The sequence below is a fragment of the Mobula birostris genome, chromosome 6, assembly GCF_030028105.1.
Source record: "Mobula birostris isolate sMobBir1 chromosome 6, sMobBir1.hap1, whole genome shotgun sequence".
Classification (NCBI taxonomy): Eukaryota; Metazoa; Chordata; class Chondrichthyes; order Myliobatiformes; family Myliobatidae; genus Mobula; species Mobula birostris.
Window position 1 is genome coordinate 82,822,735 of NC_092375.1, and position 19,213 is coordinate 82,841,947.

The 19,213-nt window shown below is 42.8% G+C and overlaps 1 protein-coding gene across 1 annotated transcript in view; it reads right to left on the bottom strand.

Annotated features, from left to right (window-relative positions):
• Positions 1-665: 665 nt before the first annotated feature.
• The window catches only part of LOC140199145 (H(+)/Cl(-) exchange transporter 4), a 117,901-nt gene continuing 99,353 nt past the window's right edge, over positions 666-19,213 (bottom strand). Inside the window, exons 9-12 of the mRNA XM_072260747.1 lie at positions 15,826-16,012; positions 10,821-11,219; positions 7,113-7,329; positions 666-5,492 (exon numbers count right to left, since the gene is read on the bottom strand). Of these exons, the coding sequence (XP_072116848.1) occupies positions 5,402-5,492; positions 7,113-7,329; positions 10,821-11,219; positions 15,826-16,012 (894 nt within the window). The 3' untranslated portion in view covers positions 666-5,401. The remainder of the gene's footprint in view (positions 5,493-7,112; positions 7,330-10,820; positions 11,220-15,825; positions 16,013-19,213) is intronic.

Genomic DNA, 19,213 nt, shown 5'->3' on the forward strand with positions numbered 1-19,213 from the left:
GCACCTCACAACATCTTCTGCTGGGATCCCGGCTCCCTGTATTTTATTGTGCACCAGTACAGGGTGTCCCACAGACTGTCAAAGCTGTCAGTAAGATCATGCCAATGGACATTTCAGACATACAAAAAACTAAAATTTTAAAGAAATTAAAAATGATTTTTATATTTAAAATACTAAATAAAACAGTTCACACATTTAAAATCAACATAAAATATTTTAAGTGAAGTCAAGTAATAACATGGTACTCTCAGCTGCCATTTTTTCCCATTCATAGTGTCATAAAATACAAAAGCAGGTCCTTTGTCCTTTGTCCTGTCATGTCTATGCCAATCATTAATACTAATTCCATTTAGAAGCTCAAGGTCCTTAGCTTTCTATGCATTCAAGTGCTCATCTGGATGTTCCCTCAAGGCTCTGAGGGTACCTGCTGCCAACCATTCAGCTAGGGATGGTTACAGATTCAAATAACCTTCTGTGAAGAAAATTTCTTCTCAGGTCCCTCTACGGTAGCATAGTGGTTAGCTCAGTGTTTTACAGTACCAGTAACCCGGGCTCAATTCCTGCTGCTCTGTATAAGGGTTTTATGTTCTCCCCATGACCACGTGGATTTCTTCCCACAGCCTAAAGATGTACTGATTGGTAGGTTAATTGGTCATTGTAAATTGTCCTGCGCTTAGGCTAGGGTTGAATCAGGGGTTGCTGGGGCCATGCAGCTCAAAGTGCCAATTCCACCTGTTGTACGTCAATCAATCAATAAATAAAATCTCTTACCCCAAACCTATGCCTCTAGTTTTAGATACCTCTGTTGTAAGGAAAAGTTCCTGCTGTCTACTCTATCTATACCACTCATAATTTTATATACCCCGACCAGGTCTCTCCTAAGCCTCCTTCTCTCCTTGCACATAACGTGAAGATTTTTACTCCTCATGTATGTGTAGGATGTAAGAAATAAAGTCAATTCAATTCAATTCCAAGGAAAACAAATCTAACTTATCTAGTCTCTCCTCATAACTGGAATGCTCCATCCAAAGCAACATCCTAACAAGTATCCTCAACATCCACAGGAGAGGAATCACAACCTTCCTGTGGTGTGGTGATCAAACTGGTGCATAGTACTCCAGATGTGGCCTAACTAATGTTTGATAAAGTTCTATCATAATCTTCCTGTTATTATATTTGATGCCTTGCCTGATGACACAAAGTATACTGCATGACTTCTTCACTATCTCCTCTCCCTGAGCATTCTTATGAACGGGGACCACTGTACTTGCATCGAAATACTTGGATAAGTCCTGGTATTAATGCTGATGCCCCAGTTGAAGATTCAGCCCTTATATTCCTGGACCTATTTAGCATTTTTTTTTGTTGATCCTTCCCTCTGATTTTATAATGCATCTTCTACAATCTTGAGAAACTCCAAATTACATTACCGGTGATGAGGATTTTGCATATTGGCTGCTTAGCAATGACTGGTGGGGGCAAGACTCCTGACAAACCATCCATTAGATAGCAGGAAAAAAGCCAACTTCCGCAAAAAAAAAAAATCAGTCTAAAAGGCTGGAAGGAAAGAAACAACGAAAACTTCTCCCAATAAAAGCAGGGTGATTTCACAGCAGTAGAGTATAGTTAGATAAATAGTGTGCACAAAAGTACACAGTCCCTGGTGTGGCCATCAAGTTTGATTGAAAGGGATTTTATGTAATCATCTTCAGTTCTGATTGGCTACAGAGTTGTCAATTTCAAAGTATAGTCATTCAGCAATAGCTCAAATATGATAGCCAATGTTCACACATCAAGCTCCCACAAAGATCTGTGTGATAAAATGCACATAATCTGTTGGTTCTATTGCACTGATTGGAGGACAACTGTGGTTGAGAACATCAGGGTCCTATCCTTGCAATGACACAGGATATTTTAGGTCTAACTAAAACAACAGACAAGATCTTGCTTCAGGTTTTCATCCAAAAGACGGTGTAGTGCTCCCTTATCATGGCATTGGAAAGCCATCTAGAGCTTTATACTCAAGCCTACAGCCTTCTGATACACAACCAAGGGAGAGTCTTCCTGAGAACCACAGATAACAATCTCCTTTGGACTGACCCTTCAAACTTCCTTCTCCCAACCCTGATCTCTGTCAAGTGTTATCTGTTTAGTCTGAGGCTATTAGGTCTTGCCTTAATCTGAGCATGGGGTCTTGAGATTTTAAAGATTCTATATCTGTAGCTTGTATGCAGTTCTTTCTACGTCTGCTCTATAGACTGAGAGTTTATTGATCTTGGCATTTTTACGTGCAAAACCAGAACACTGTAGACCCTAACCTCATCTCAGTTAAGCATCCATGTTGATATACTAAGTTCATATATATTTAACTAGCAAATTCATTTGAACATAACATACATATCCTACCTAACAATAGTGGGGGGGTGCTGGAATTGGTTAGTGTACAACACATAATAATGAAAGCGTGTCTGCTTTAGATTCATTTCCCTACTACTTTAACGGAAGTACTTATTTATAGCGCGGAATAGGCCCTTCCAGCCGTTCAAACTGTGCCACCCAGCAATCAATGTTCCTTCTGATTTGTAATGACCAATGTGCACAAAAATCTTGTGCTGTGCAATTTTTTGCCCAATGACAACAACATGTGCGCACTGAATTTTATACATAGAGGTATTCATTTTAACAGCTAGCAAAACTCTTTCAATAAGAACTTTGATTCTCTCTGGGTTTGACTGTTTTCCCTTTAAGAAACATTACCAAGAATCCCCCAATTTAATCCTAGCCTAATCATGGGACAATTTTCAATGACCAATTAACCTATCAACCGGTACGTCTTTGGACTGTGGGAGGAAACCGGAGCACCTGAAGGAAACCCATGCGGTCACGGGGAGAACGTACAAGCTCCTTAGAGGCAGCGGTGGAACTGAACCTGCGTTGCTCGTACTGTAAAGAGTTGTGCTAACCACCACGCTACCATGCCGCCCCTTTACTTTAAGCGGTTAAAGTAAATTTTTCAAAAACAAGAGAAAGTAAATGTCTAATTTGCAAACTCTATAACTTAGCACAATGTTGTTCATAATTTAAACATGCTAATTCATGATCATTGATCTTCACAATAATAGCATTTCTGGTAAAATTAATAATGGAAGAAATTTCGCAAGGCAAGCATATAGACCACATTCTTGTGCAATTTCACACATTTTCTCAGTAATGTATTTGGAAGTATAAATATTAGTTGTTACCCTCTAGACTTGGGTGGTGGAGTGGAGATACGTCTCTACCAAAGGAGGCGTAAGGCGCTCTTTCCCTCTGAGAGCCTGCTGGTCACCCTCGGGCAAGGTGTAGCACCTGCTTAGCCCCCTGGTGAGGGTCAGGTGAAGCCAAGAGACCAGGTGGTGGGTGGCTGTATGAGCAGCTAATTCACATCACAAGTGCTGGTTATACAACCACTGAAGCCAGGCAGACAATCTCTAAAGATTACTGATAATGGCTGGGGTCACCCATCTTGTAAAGACATTGCCCAGAGAAGGTAATGTCAAATCACTTTTGTAGAAAAATTTGCCAAGAACAATCATGGTCATGGAAAGACCATGATTGCGTACCTCATACAACTCAGCACATAATAAATGAATGAAACCTTAAGCACTGTGTTCTGGAAAACTACTCACCACTGAATAGGGTATAAGGTCCTTACAATGAGATAAAATGGACTCTTGACCTCACAATCTACCTTGTTGTGAACCTGCATCTCTCTGTCTACCTATACTGCACGTTTTCTGCATTCTGCTATTGTTTTACCTGGGACCATCTCAATGCAACATTGTTATCAATTGACCTGTATGGGTGGGATGTAAGATAATGTTTTCACTCTACCTTGGTACATGTAAGAACAATAAACCAATTTATCAATTCAATAAATGAAGAGACTTTTCTGGTTAATGGCAAAACATGCAACATCACAATATAAACCTCTGCAATCTAGTGCCCCTAATTACTTACAAGGAACAATTTCTGAATTGGTCAAGTAAAACAGAAGATCAACTTTTGACAATTGGCTGGGTAAATGAATACTTGATATTGATGTTCTCAGTTTCATTGGTATTTACCTATTCCAACAACCAAAACGATAACACATTCATATCATCCCATTAACAGAGTCAGCTGCAGTATCATTAGGCACAAAACCACATGAGGACAACTGTCCAAAAACTAAAAGCATTTTTTTACCAGTGTACATGAGTGGAGGAGGGCGGAGGGGAAAGGGAGGATGGAGGGGGGTAAAATCAGGTGTGGAAGAGGCTAGTACTGGAGGAACGGATATCTATTAATACCTTAAAGAGTTACAGGGCTGGAGGGTGACAGTACTAAGAAATCTGTTGACCCACTCAAACAAATACTGCTCATCTGTTGGGAGAGATAAGTCTACCTGGATAAAATAGCAGGGAAGCAGCAAGCCACCATTTGGAAATGTGAAAGAGTGTGCAATTTCCTTGATTTATACAACTTCTGGGTGAAATTAGTATGTTACAGGGAGCTGGGATACTAAAGGATGGAAATGATGATTCATACTGTCATATAGATTCTGGTTAGAGCCCACTTGGGTCGATGCCTCAGTTCAGGCACAACACCTCAAGAAGGAGATAGTAACCTGGGAGTGATTGCAGTAGAGATTCACCGAGATGATATCAGGGATAAAATTTTAAAACAGTAATTGCATAGACTGAACATGTAATAGTTAACACAACCTTATTGAAAATGAATTGTATTGATTCAATTAAGAGGAAGCTAGGTATGGACATGAGGATATATTGGCAATGCAGGATTAAACAAGGCCATTGGAGGCTTGCTGTAAATTCTATTGGAGTCAAAACAGCTTTATGTTGCAGTAAACTCCATCAGAGCTAAATGGGTGATTTGGGAAACAAATGTGAAGTCTTCGGCACTGATTTCTTGCTATTTGCCATGAATTCAAACAAGGGAAGCCGAGATCTTGTACTGAGGTACATCAGTGACCAATATTCAAATGCAACGTATTTATAAATCTCTATCATGTTACTCCAGTTGAACAAACCTCTTAGACAAGGTTAGTGAGTTCAGAGGTTAATATAAGATGCATCTTTGAACACATTGCCAGGCTTTCCATAAGACCTGGGATTTCAGCTTCTCCTCTTCTTCTGAAAGTGATACTGGGCTGGTGCCCACCATAGGCCGGTCCTCTTCTCTGACCCAGTGCAGGGCCAGTTGTCCATCTCATGAGCAAGCTGCTGTTGTTTACCCAAGGATCAGTATTCAATTCACTTAAAGGTCACCGTGCCCTGAGACTTCAGCCACACCCATCGTTTATTCCCTTCTTAAACCAGAACTCGGCAAGGCTGGACAATAAGGGGGAGGATGGGGTAGGTCAGTTGAACATGATTGACTCAGGGTCCTGATTTGCCATTTGGGCCATGTGCCTTAGTACATCCTTTTTTGTTAAGATGCCCAGGAGACGTCTGAAAAAAAGAAGAGAAACCTGCAGTGAGAGTGTGCTTTAACTTCTGGTGCAAGCTATAGAAGATGTTACAAACCCTGTGTTTTCTGTCCAAGCAGGATCACATTTAATACATAGGAAGTGTTTTGACTACAGCAGCCAATACATGTCAATCACATATTGTTACTATTTGTAGTCCAAACCAACAGCAGTGGTCGGTTCATTTGCTAAAAGACCTCAGCTTGACCAAATCAGATTTTAGGAGAACCTATAAGATCTTCATTGGACACATGTCAGCCCCGCACCGACTGGCTAGTCCCAATAGTATGCTGCTATGTTGAATATTCTGGCCATGTGCTACTCTGTATTACCTCTTCAAAGAATTTAAGGAGGCTGGTCAAGCTAGACTTTGCTGACAATTTGAAATAAAATATAGAAGATGCTGGGAAAACTCAGCAGACCAGGACAGTGGTTTAGTATTCCCAATTTCCCAGGCCTGACAGCAGTTCCATAGGGAATGGTGTTGTGCCCTGGATTTGTGAACCTTTTCCTGAAGGGTTCCAGCAAAGCACACAAGAGTCTGACCGCTTTAAATCCAACAGTTCATGCCAGATTTATATGCTTTACTAATGGTGCAGGAATCAGGATCATGTTGTGGTAAGTCTGGAGAATTCTGCTGACAGACAGAAGAACACTACAGAACACTGCAGATAGTAGCAGGAGAAGGTGAGTCAGATTCTCAGGCCTGCTGCCATATTCATCAGATTGTGGCTGATACAGTCTTGGAGTCTACACCGCTGTCTTGGTACCCCTTGTCCCTTTTTACTGTTCAAATGTCTGTCAATCACATCCCCCACCCCAGCCAGAGAATATAGAAAATTCCACAGCTTTCTTCCTTCCAAAGTGGGTAACCTCGCTATTTGCCACATTATACTCCATCTGCCAACTTCTGGCCCTTTCACACAAGCTGCCTCTAACATTGCTGTATTCTCCTTATGCCTGGCTCACAACTAGTTAACTCAGCTGTCTTCACAAAACAGCAAGTCTGGCTGCAGATCGCTTCACCCGTAGTATCAGAATAAATGGTAAATGGTTGAGGCCCCAGACCTAATCCTCAGGTACTGATGGTCAGATGGAAATTAACCCACGTATCCCAACTGTCCTCTGTTTACCGGTGAATCTCCCTTCCATGCCAAGGTACTACCCCCAGTCCCACTCTGCTTCACTGCACTTTGAACTGTAGCACTTTATTCTGCGTTGTTATTCCTTTCACCTTGAGCTACCTCAATGTACTGACGTGACGAAATGACCTGCATGGATTGCATGCAAAACAAAGATCTTCCCTGTACCTCAGTTCATGTGACAAAGTAAACCAATTTATCATGAAACCTCTTGATGAGTCTCAGTGTTAAATCCTCCTGCTGAATGATCTTAAAGGTGCTATCTAACTGTAAGCTGCTGAACATTACAGCTGACGTCATAACCATTTTGTTATCTGCTCGGAAGCCTCTTCGCAGAGGCAGAAATTCTAAAAGCGTGGTGTACGTAACGGTATTTCTGACTGCTACCATTTAGTGGGCACGCCCCACGCATGAAGGAGGTGAGGTAATCAAAGAAGTCGCTGCTCACTTTGGACACTTACCCACTACGAGTGACCAGACACTGTCGCAGACCAAGTTTACGGAAGATATCCACCACTGTCTCCATGGGCGTGTGGTCAGTTACTGTGAATGGGCTGAGGTTGAGGATCCTCCGCAGTTTGAGAGGGCAGGGGCTATTGCCTGGCAACGAAGGCGGCTCTTCCATAAAGTATACAATGGAGTTGCTGACTACACCGTCCTGAATTTTTCTTGCATTTTCTGATGAAGAGAAGAAACGTCAAAGTTTAAAATGATCAAAGAATTTTGTGGTTGCCAAGAACCCACACGCCTCCCCACAGCCCCCTCCAATTCTAATTCAGAATTTCATTCTTGGCAGTGTTCCTAATGGGCCTTACCAATCATCTTAGATTCAGTCCCCTACCTTGTCTTTATTAGTCAAGGCATTTGGGAAGATTTGGGCAGCTTCACAAAACTCCAATTAATCCACATCTGGAGTACTGCATTCATTTCTGCTTTCCCTGTCATAGGAAGGATGTAGAGATTTGCAGAGGCTGCAGAAGAGATTTAGCAGGATGCTGCCTAGATTAGAGAGTAGGAGCTTTAAGACCACAGGACCATAAGATGTAGGAGCAGAATCAGGTATTTTGACCCAACCAGTCTGCTCCGCCATTTCATCATGGCTGATCCAATTTCCCTCTCAGCCCCAAGTCTTCTGCCTTCCACCCATATCCCTTCATGCCCCCACCAATCAACAATCTATCATCTCTGTCTTAAATATACGTAAAGACTTGGCCTCCACAGCTGTCTGTGGCAAAGAATTCCACAGATTCACCTCACACTGGCTAAAGAAGTTCCTCCTCATCTCTGTTCTAAAAGGACACTCCTCTATTCTGAAGCTGTGTCCTCTGGTCTCAGACTCTCCCACCATAGGAAATATCCTCTCCACATTCACTCTATCAAGGCATTTCATATTCGATAGGCTTTAATGAGGTCACCCCTCATTCTTCTGAATTCTAGTGAATACAGGCCCAAAGACATCAGATGCTCTTTGTATGACAACCCATTCAATCCTGGAATCATTTTCGTGAACCTCCTTTAAACCCTCTCCAGTTTCAGCACATCCTTTCTAAGATAAGGGGCCCAAAACTGCTCACAATACTCCAAGTGAGGCTCACCAGTGCTTTATAAAGTCTCAACATTATATCTTTGCTTTTATATTCTAGTCCTTTTGAAGGCTAACATCGCATTTGCCTTCCTCATTACCAACTCAACCTGCAAATTAGACTTAAGGGAATCCTAAAGAAGGGCTTCCAAGCCCCTTTGCGCTTCAGTTTTTTTGTATTTTCTCTCCACTTTGAAAATAGTCAACCCTTTCATTTCTTCTACCAAAGTGCCTGAAGCACCTTCAATTACTCCAAAAGACTGAGGTTTGGTAAAATACTGAAAGGCTTTTATTCGCTCTACAATACGACCTCCACCGTGAGTGTCTGCCTCCGGACTGAGGGGGAGGGGCAAGGCAAACACCTTTATACAGGACTCTGTGGGAGGAGCCACAGGGGCAGTCAGCAGAGGTGTGTGTCCAGACAGGCAACCGAGTTACAACATATATACATGGTTTACCACAGTGCCTGACCATGTACATCCTGCCATGTATTCCATCTGGCATTTCTTTGCCCATTGTCCTAATCTGTCTAAGTCCTTCTGTAGCCTCTCTACTTCCTCAAAACTACCAGCACCTCCACTTTTCTTTGTGTCTTCTGCAGCCAAGCCATCAATTCTGTAATCCAAATACAAGGAGAGGTTGGACAAGCTTGAGCTGTTTTCTCTAATGAGGCTGATGGAAGGCCTGACAGAAATGTGTAAGGTCATGGAAGGCACAGATAGAGTGTCTGTCAGTACCCATTTACTAGGTCAAAATATCTAACACCAAAAGAGCATGCATTTAAGGTGAGAGAGGGCAAGTTCAAAGCAGATATGCTGGACAGCGAGTAGTAGGTGCCTGGAATGTGCAGTCAGGGGTGGTGGTGGAGGCAAGTACAATGGAAGTGTTTAAGAGGCACATGAATGTGCAGAGAATGAAGGGATATGGATATTGTGTAGCCATATGGGGATTAATTTAGTAAGGCATTTAATTACTAGGTTAATTAATTCAGCACAACATTGTGAGCTGAAGGGCTTGTCCCGTGCTGTATTGTTCTAGGTTCAATGCTCTACCTGAGGTAGTGAACACTTAGAGGAGGTTATTTCCTGTGGTTTAACACCCAAGAGCAGAATAAATAAACTAAAACCATCTGTATCATTCTGTTCGTAACCTGCACTGGACCACTGACCACACGTACCACAACTTCTCCTGATCCGGTTAATGCCAAGCTCACAAAGGACACTGATTTCCTCTCTCCCTTGTGCTTTCATTGTCACTCCACTTTCGCCTTTTATGTATTTTGTTACAGAGAGTCTGTGTCAATCCAGGCACAAAATTAAGTATGCATAACATATTTAAGTATCTTCCACACACTTTTGTGATGTGCTTCTAAGTCCTAAGATCAAGTTATTAATGTAAATAACGGATACCAGTTCTCGACTCATTCACAGATCACATATACAGGTTATTGTCCCGTAACTGGGGTATTCCAGTGTTGTCAGCTTTCTAGAACCCCTGTGTCATTCTTTTTGAAGGTGTCAGTCACCTTTGTTTGTATTCTCAATTAGAATTTAGCAATTAACGCTATTGAATTTAAATAGAGTGCAAGGATTTGCAGGCTCATTAGCTATCTGAAAGGTGATGATATGCAAAGTCCTTTCACAGGTCCCAACCCTTTTTCAGAGAACAGGAGGGATTATAGAGGAGGGGGGCCTATCTGCATCCATTGGGCATGATGTCCTACTGCTCGTCCATCTGCATTTCGAAGCTGTAACTCTGATCTCCACTGCTGAGACTTTCTGAAGTGAAACTCCAATCATACATTCATGGCAAACAAACTACAGATCTGCCCCAACTTAATTCATTCAACAGAAGCTATTCATCTCCATGTGTCAAGTTTTCATATGACTTTCCATACAGATCAGCGCAATATTTGGTCTGCCAAGTCTATGCAAGCATTTCCGTTAATCAAACCGCACACACCCCACCCTGTAACCTATCAACTCCTACAGGCCCCTCAACTATTCCTGTAGCCCATTTACCCCGAGGGTAATCTACCGCAGCCCCTCAGCACCTCTTTGGGATTTGGAGGGAAACTAGAGCACCCAGAGGTTGGGATGGGGAAACTCAACAATAGTGGGGAGAATCTGCAGATTTCACACACACAGCGTCAGAGTTCAGGATCAGACCTGGATCTCTGGATGCGCACAGCACCGACAATGCCTGCTGCCTTTCTGCCCACCCAAATGCACATTATATATACAGGCATCCATTAGTCTCTTGAGACCATGGATTTGCGCCGTGGAAAGTTTCCAGGGCACAGGCCTGGGCAAGGTTGTAAGGAGGACCGACAGTTGCCCATGCTGCAAGTCTCCCCTCTCCACACCACTGATGTTGACCAAGGGAAGGGCATTAGGACCCATACAGCTTGGCATCGGTGTTGTCGCAGAGCAATGTGCGGTTAAGTGCCTTGCTCTAGGACACACACGCTGCCCCAGCCCAGGCTTGATCTAGCGACCTTCAAATCACTAGACGAACGCCTTAACCACTTGGCCATGCGCCGACTGTGTGCTACTGAATCCACTAAAACCAGGCACTCCGCACTCACTTATTGCGAGAATGAGATCTCTCCGCTGGACAAAGCCAATGAGCCGCTCCGATTCCTTACTGACGACAACTGGGAACCCATTGTAGTCCGTATCCTTGATGAGGGTCTCCACATCCTCCACGGTCATGCTGCCTTGTGTCAGGACCGACAGCGGAGGCTCAGTGCGTCTTGGCCTCATGACGTCAGTTGCCAGCGTCCTGTGCCTGAACTCGTCCTTAGAATCCAGGAAAGGGTAGCCATTCAGGTGTATGTGTGCCTCATAGATTCCCACTTTCCCAAAGGCATCTGCGACCCACTTGCTGGTCACTGCCGCGGCCATCAATGGTACAATGTACTCCAAGCCTCCGGTGAGCTCGAACATGATCACGACCAGAGATACCGTCATCCGAGTCACTCCACCTGCAAAGACATTATCAACTCTTGGCACGAAATTCTTTTAAAATGAGATCAGAGGTATCTAGAATTTGGATTGGAGAACAAAACCAGCATCTTTTTTTTTAATGGTATATATTTCAAGTGGATAAGACACTTGATGATTTTGGGCATGCATTGAAGTGTTCCCATTAATTTGTTGTTGAAGTTTCACCAATTGATGAAGGTAGAGCTATGGATATGGTGTATATAGATTTTAGTAAGGTGTTCAGAAAGGCTCCCCATTGTAGGCTCTTTCAGAAAGTCGGGAGGCATGGGATCCAGGGAAACGTGGTTGCATGGATTCAGAACTGGCTTGCTCACAGAAGGCAGAGGTGGTAGTAAATGGACCATATTCTGCCTGGAGATCAGTGTTCCACAGCAATCTGTCTGGGATCCCCTGCTCTTTCTGATTTTTATAAATGTCTTGGATGACGCGAACATTAGTGGTGTTGCGGATCGTGTAGAAGGTTGTTGTAGGTTACAATGGGACGTTGAGAAGATGCAGAGCTGGGATGAGAAGTGGGAGATGGGGTTCAATCTGGATTCAAAATGTGATGTGATATACTTTGGAAGGTGGAATTTAAAGTTAATGGCAGGATTCTTTGCAATGTGGAGGAACAGCAGGATCTTGGGGTCCACACTCATAGATCTCTCAGAGCTGCCACAAGAGCCTTGAGGTAACGTTGCAGCTCTATAAAATTCTGGTTAGAGTACACTTGGACTATTGCGTTCAGTTCTGGTCGTCTCATGCTGGGAAGGCTGAGAAAGCTTTACAGAGGTGCAGATGAAATTTACCTAGATGCAGCATGGATTAGAAAGCATGTTTATGAAGAAAGGTTGAGCAAGGTAATGTTTTCTCTTTGGAGCGAAGGAGGATGAGAGATGACTTGATAGAAGTGTACAAGGTGATAAGAGGCATAGGTGGAGTGGACAAGAGTGGCAGGTGCACAGAACACTCTGCTAGAGGTGGTGGTCGAGGTGAATACATTAGGGAGATCTAAGAGACTCTTAGATAGGCACACCGATGAAAGAAAATGGAACACTATAAGGGAGGGAAAGATTAGACTGATCTTGGAATAGGTTAAAGAGTCAGCCAACATCATGGGCTGAAGGGCTTACACTGTGCTCCACTGTTCTATGTTCTTAAAACCCATTCTTTGACCAAGCTTTACATAAACTGTCTCTGTCCCTGCCTTGCAGCCAAGCTTTGCTGTCTGATTATGTTCAATAATACCTGATTGAGCTGTATAAATGCTTATTTAAAATTTTTATTGTTGGGCTGTTAAAAATCTTCAAAAGTGGAAACAGTTGCACCTGCACAAAGTCAATCACATCTGTACTGGGCTCAGTGGTGATGCTCTGACCTCTTATTAATTCTGGGGGGTTGTGAGGGGAAGGGGGTTGAAACATTCAGGCAGAGGTGTTAATCAGAAGGCTTGCAGGCCTCTCTCGTGGACATTAACAAGCCAAGTTAGTTCTTCTGGGATCCTGCACAACATTTATCACTCAATCAGCCTTATTAAAATACGTGATCTTGTTATTTACCCCTTTACTGTGAGTGAATCCTTACTGTATGTTTGATAACAAAGAAAACCGATAGTGCTTCAAAATTCAATGACCAGAAGATGCTTGGCGTGATGATTAAAAAAAAGAGGCCAGAAGGTAGGGGTCAAGACCACAGTCCATGTGATTATGCACATTCAGCTTTTAATTTAATGCGTAGATTCTGATCTGTATTAGGTCATTTCCTGTGCAGCCAGGAAAGAGTATGTAGAAAAGCACATTGCCTGACAGTACACCATAGGTTTATGCTCGGGACAAAAGAAGTTTCTATCCAAACACATCCCATCGTTTCTCCAGCAGAAGCATTGCGTGCAAGTTGATGTTATATTGTTTAGAAATTAAGCTAAAGGTATCATTAAGATCTTGCAGAAATAGAATGTTATTTTTGAGTTTATTTGACACGAACCTAGATGCTAATGGTTTACACATACTGATCAGCTGTAGCAATTACTTGTTAGAATCTTATAATATTTACCTGCAGGAACCTTAACGAAGTTCTTACTTACCTGTGTATATTTACATGTGTGAATGGAACAATGTGATGATATCATGATATTTTGCTGATTTTCAGTTTCACTCCTTATTCGCTATGTCATGCTATGAGTCTACAGTAAACCCAAGGAGCTAGGACGACTATACCCTGACTTTCATGTCATTTTGGCTGACTGTCTAGTTGGTATTACAAAACCTCAGCAAGGGCATTACAAAGAAAATTTTCAAACTTCGAAATACTGTGTAATATTGGTAGCTCGGGTTGGCTATTAGGAAGTTTGGTTGATCGCCGAGCTTGGCAAGATGTTTGCAGACGTTTCGGCTGTAATGGGGGAAGCCATCACCAGTGCACAGTAGCAGGGTCAAAACACCATGAACAGTTTAGCAGTAGAGGATTCTGATTGGCTAGCTTCGAGGGAGGTCTATGGGAAGCCTTTGTTTCGCTGTCCAGATCCCGAGATTACTGGCAATTTGTTGATTGTTGATGTTGCTGTTTCCCTTTTCTCTGTAAGGGTTCATATAGTGGATCTATGTTGATGTGTTTCTTGATGGATCCTTCTGTAGACAATAATGCTTTGAGAAGCGCGACTGATAGAACAAATGTTATCTATAAAATTCAGCATAGTGACTGCAACAAGTACATTGGTCAAACAGGAAGAAAACTATCGACCAGGCTACACGAGCATCAGCTAGCAAGCAGGAGACACGACCTACTCCCGCTAGTATCAGCTCAGGAACACAAAGAAGGGCACCATTTCAACTGGACAGCAGTTAGAATCTTGACTCAAGCAAGAACAAGAAAAGAATGAGAATTCCTCAAAGCGTGGTTCTCTACAGAAAGATCCATCAACAAACACATCAACATTGATCCGGTATATGAACCCTTATGAAGAAAAGAGAAAGAACGACATCAACAATCAACGAATTGCCAGTTATCTCAGGATGTGGTCAGCGAAGCAAACACTTCAAATGGACCTCCCTCGAAGCTAGCCAATCAGAGTCTCCTACTGCTAAACTCTTCAGTGGCTTGAGCCAGCCAACCAGCTCACGGTGTCCAATCAATATTCATTTGGACCCCAGAGGAGTATACAAGCTGACATTCTGAGGAGACAACACCCTCAAGTGTGTACTGATGATGGCTTCTCAATTGGAGCTGAAACATCTGCAAACATTTTGCCAAGCTCGGCAATCAACCAAACTTCCAAACTTTGTTTTATATTATGACATTGTCTCCCCACATTCCCAGGGCTGCTCATACAACTTCTGATTTTGGTCTCCACTAGCCTCATAAAAAAATTCTTCTCAAGATTCAGTCTATTCCCCACCACCACGCCCCCCCCCTCCAGGTACAAACACTTCCTGAGAACTTGAGATACAAACTGAGATACTCCAAACCATTAACAAACAATGACATATCACTAATAGCCAACTTGTACACAGAGTTACCTGATCATGTACACATTATCTAGCAGACAACTGTATGGGAGGAAACCCAAAGACAAGCATATTGACTGGCTAACAAGAAAGGGTGAATAGGGATATAAAGAACTTTTTTCTGGTCAGCACTGTGTTGTGACTGGTGTGCACAGAGATCGCACCTGGGGCCTCAATATTTTATAGTTTGTATACGTAACTAGAATAAAGACACTGAAGTCACTGCATTTGCTGAAGACACCACAAATGGTAAGAAAATAAGTGACAAAGAGGGTACAAATAACTGGCAAATGGAGCATAATGTAGAAAAATATGACATTGTCCACTCTGGCCAGAAAAATAAGAGAAAAAAAAATGATTACTGATTGTTGAATGTTGAGGTGCCAAGAGATTTGGGTATCTAGCACATGATTTGCAAAAGTTAGCAAGAACATGCAATGAATAACAAGGATATCTAAAAGAATGTTAGTGCTTGCTGTTGGAGGAAATGAACACAAAGCAGGGAGCTTCTGTTATAAAATATAATGGTGAAATATAATCCGTAAAGAATATTGTTCTGCTATTTAAGAAAGAATGTAAATCCATTGAAAACAGCTCATCACATTGATACATGAAAGGTGTGGGTTGTCTGATAAGGAGAGACTCGAATTCACTGGAGTTTGAAAGAATGAGAGAATAGCTGAATTAAATATATCAGATCCTGAGAGGACAAATATGGAGAGGATACTTCCACTTGTGGGAGAATTCAAAAATAGGAGTCACTAACTATGGCCCATTTAAGACAAGAATGAGACAAAATTCTCTCTCTCTGGGAGGACTGAGAGTTTTTGGAACTCTCTTCCTCAAAGGGTGGTAATATATTCTATTGCAGGATTTTCTAGATTCTGAATGGTAAGGGATGAAAGGTTACTTGGGATGGGCAGTACTGTGAAGTTGAGGCTCGAACTGGACCTTGTTGAACGGGGGACCAACTTAAGAGGCCATACGAGTTAACCCTATTCCTGATTCACACCAATAGATATGCCGTTTAAGTACAAACATTATTGGTTGCTGCAGACTGACATTTCTCTCCAAATTTCTTGGTCCATCAGTTGTCACTCACCCAGACAGGCAGCGGCCCCAACCATGGCGTACAGCCCAGGTGTGACGCAGTCAGCTCCTGGCCTGCACCAGCTCCTGAAGATGAACCAGTCGTGGTGGTGATAGGCCATCTGCTCCACACCAATACCAACCATTCGACCAGCTATTGCTCCAACAGCCATGCTTGGTATAAACAGTCCTGATGGCATCTGCAGAGACAGGAATAAAAAATATCACCGTACATCTCAGTAAATGTATGAAACATCTATGAACACCTTTGTTCAGCAACACTTAGCTAATGCTTCACCTCAGCCTCCATCCAAGGCCCCACCATCACAGGAACTAGTTTTCGGCAATGCAATTCGCTCCATGTGACATCGTGAACAACTGGGTGGAGAAGCAGCAGAGGAAGCAGCTTAACCTACAGTACTGAAGTTACACCGTCACAGGGGCACACACCACAGAAACAGGCCCTTCAACCCATCAGCTCCATGTTGACCATCAATCACACATCTACATTAATCGTGTCCTAACAGTATTGTTGGGAGCACCAGCCACCCTGGCCATCCCTTGTTCTCTTCACTACCCTCTGGGAGAAGATACGGGATCTAGACACAAGAATACTTATCACACTCCTGAACTAATCAGCTCTTTCACATCTCCTTCCAAGTGGTGCTGCCACATTTTCAGACTCTTAACTCTACATCCCTCAGTTTGTTATTCTGTTACTGTCACCTTAACATTTTTGTTCCACTATTTCAGACTGCACCTCAGTCTTCCCACTATTCTCATTGTTGCTTTATTGTTATACTTATTTTTTCCATGTTTACCACGTACTCTGTGGGCTTTATGCTGTGGATGACAATAAATTAACATGAAATCTAATCCCTTACTTTATTTTCCCCTCAGATTCTACCGCTCACCTATTTTACAAGGGCAATTTACAGCTGCTAATCACCTGATCGAGCTGCCTGCCTTTGAGGTGTGGGTGGAAATCACGTAATTCATTGGGAGCCCATATGTTCACAGGGAGAACATTCACACTCCACACAGACAGCCCCAGAGGTCGGAATTGGACCTGGGCCTCTGGTTCTGTGAGGCAGTGTATTTACTATCTGCACTGCTGTACCATTCTGCAGTGGTCCTGGGCTAATACTGTACAATTATAACATTGGGGTCAACCTGGGAGTGCAAAAAAAACCACCCAGTAACATCATTATCACAGAAAAACAGGACAAATCCTGTCCAGCTAACGATCAGTTCCTCGGCCTACTCTCCATCACCAGCAGAGAGAAACAAGAGCCTACCTGTTCACTTGTGCTCAGTTTGGTTCGGCAAGTTTCATTCTGCATGGACAGGAGCTGAATTCCAAAGTTTGGTTAGCTTTGACAACAGGGTAGCAAGTGTGGTATCAAGAATCCTAGATAACTCTTTTCACATAAGGGCAGGACAATAATTGTACATGGATACGTCATCATGCTACCACGTGATACGTGCGCCTCACTTTAAGTAAACCAGAAGTTAGATCTGCCGTCCCAGACTCTCTTGTCTTCCTTTGAATTAGTTTAATGTTTCGAACAAAACACAATCTATCATGTTACAGCCCTACATCTAACTATCTGGCTGCATTGCAGCATTTCATTCTGCGTTCTGTTATTCTTTTTCCATCGCACTAACTCAGTGTGCTGATGTGATTACATGACTGGTATGGATGACAGGCAAAACAAGCTCAGTCCTGTGATAATAATAATTTACCAATTAGGTTTACCAAATGTTCTGCTTTCCATCATGTTATCACGTACAAATCCTGTTCACAATTCACTCCTGTGCTCAATAAACTACACTAGATCCCAGTTAAGTGACGCCTTGATTTAAAATCCCCGCATTTCTTTACACATATTAATCTGCGAGCATTCCCAGTCTGAAGCTTCCCGAGTTACGTGCTCTCCAGTCAAGCATACCAACTTGTTAATCACTACACCACTGGTATCAGTTGCCTGGGTCCAAATGTCTGGAAATTCTCCGCCATGTCTCACCGCCACTCTCGTTCACATCAACAGCTTGGATTTGTAAAGCACACTTAACATGGCCAAGCATTCATCGACAATTCACCAGTCTGCTATCGTGTGCAGGTTGATACTGAGCCAAAAAGAGCATGAAGGATAGAACTGTGCAATCAATTTCAAATGGAACCAAATAAGGGAGGGGGTTTTAAAAATTGTTTAAGCATGATTTTAAATGGCTTTATCATGTCCCTCATTAATGTCCTTTGCTCCACAGAGAATATTGCAAGTGAGTGCCAGCAATATAACTGTGACACAGGACAATACAAAGAGACGCACAATGCCACACTGTTCATCAGAAGGAAAGAAGATCATTTTCTTTGAACCAGAGAAGATTAAGGAAAGACAATAGAGATATGTAAAATTATGTCTAAAAATGTTTAAAATCTCTCCTCCCTGATTTGGTACCATTTTCCACCTTCTTCTTCTATCAGGTCCATCATTTTGACAATGTTTAATGTCCCCATTTATCTCTTAACCTCACATACTCTGATTCTACTGTCCCTCCTGCGAGCTGTTCATGACCACCACTTCCCTTTTTAACTGAGTTGGCTTTCTTTACTGGTTCTCTATTAACATCAAGCTCTCTGCCCCTTCCTGTCGACGTTGCCTGAACCTCACTCTGCTGGATTGTGCCCGTTCCCTTTAACTCCATGGCTTTACCCCTCTCCAACCCCGGATATTCAATCTAGCAGATCTCGTGTAAGTGCACCATCCCAATGGAGTAGCCCTCCCTTCCCCCAGCCCGTTACTCCATGAGTCAACCATCGGACCACAGCGCAATGCAACTACTTCCTTAACTCAGTCCTCTTCTTCCTCCAGATGATGCCTGACCCACAGAGTCTTACCAGTATTTTCATAGAACAGTACAGCACAGGAACAAGCCAAACACAATGTCAAATTAAATTAAATCTCTTCTGCTTGCACATGATCCATATCGCTCCCTTTCCTGCAGGTTCATGTGTCTGTGTCTAACAGCCTCTTAAATGGCACTATCGTTTCTGCTTCCACCCCTACCCTGGCAGATCATTACAATTTTCTATGTAAAAGCAATGTGTAGAGTGCCCTCCTGCTTCAAAACGTCCACTATTGCTCCTGTACCTAAAAAGACCAAGGTAACGTGTCTGAACGACTGGCGTCCTGTCGCACTCACCTCAATAATAAGCAAGTGCTTTGAGAGGTTGGTCAAGGATTACACCTGCAGCTTGCTACCACCCACACTGGACCCCTACAATTTGCCTACTGACACAACTGATCGACAGATGACACAATAGCCACAGCTCTACACACTGTCCTTACACATCTGGAGAAAAGGGATGCTTATGTGAGAATACTGTTCTTGGACTA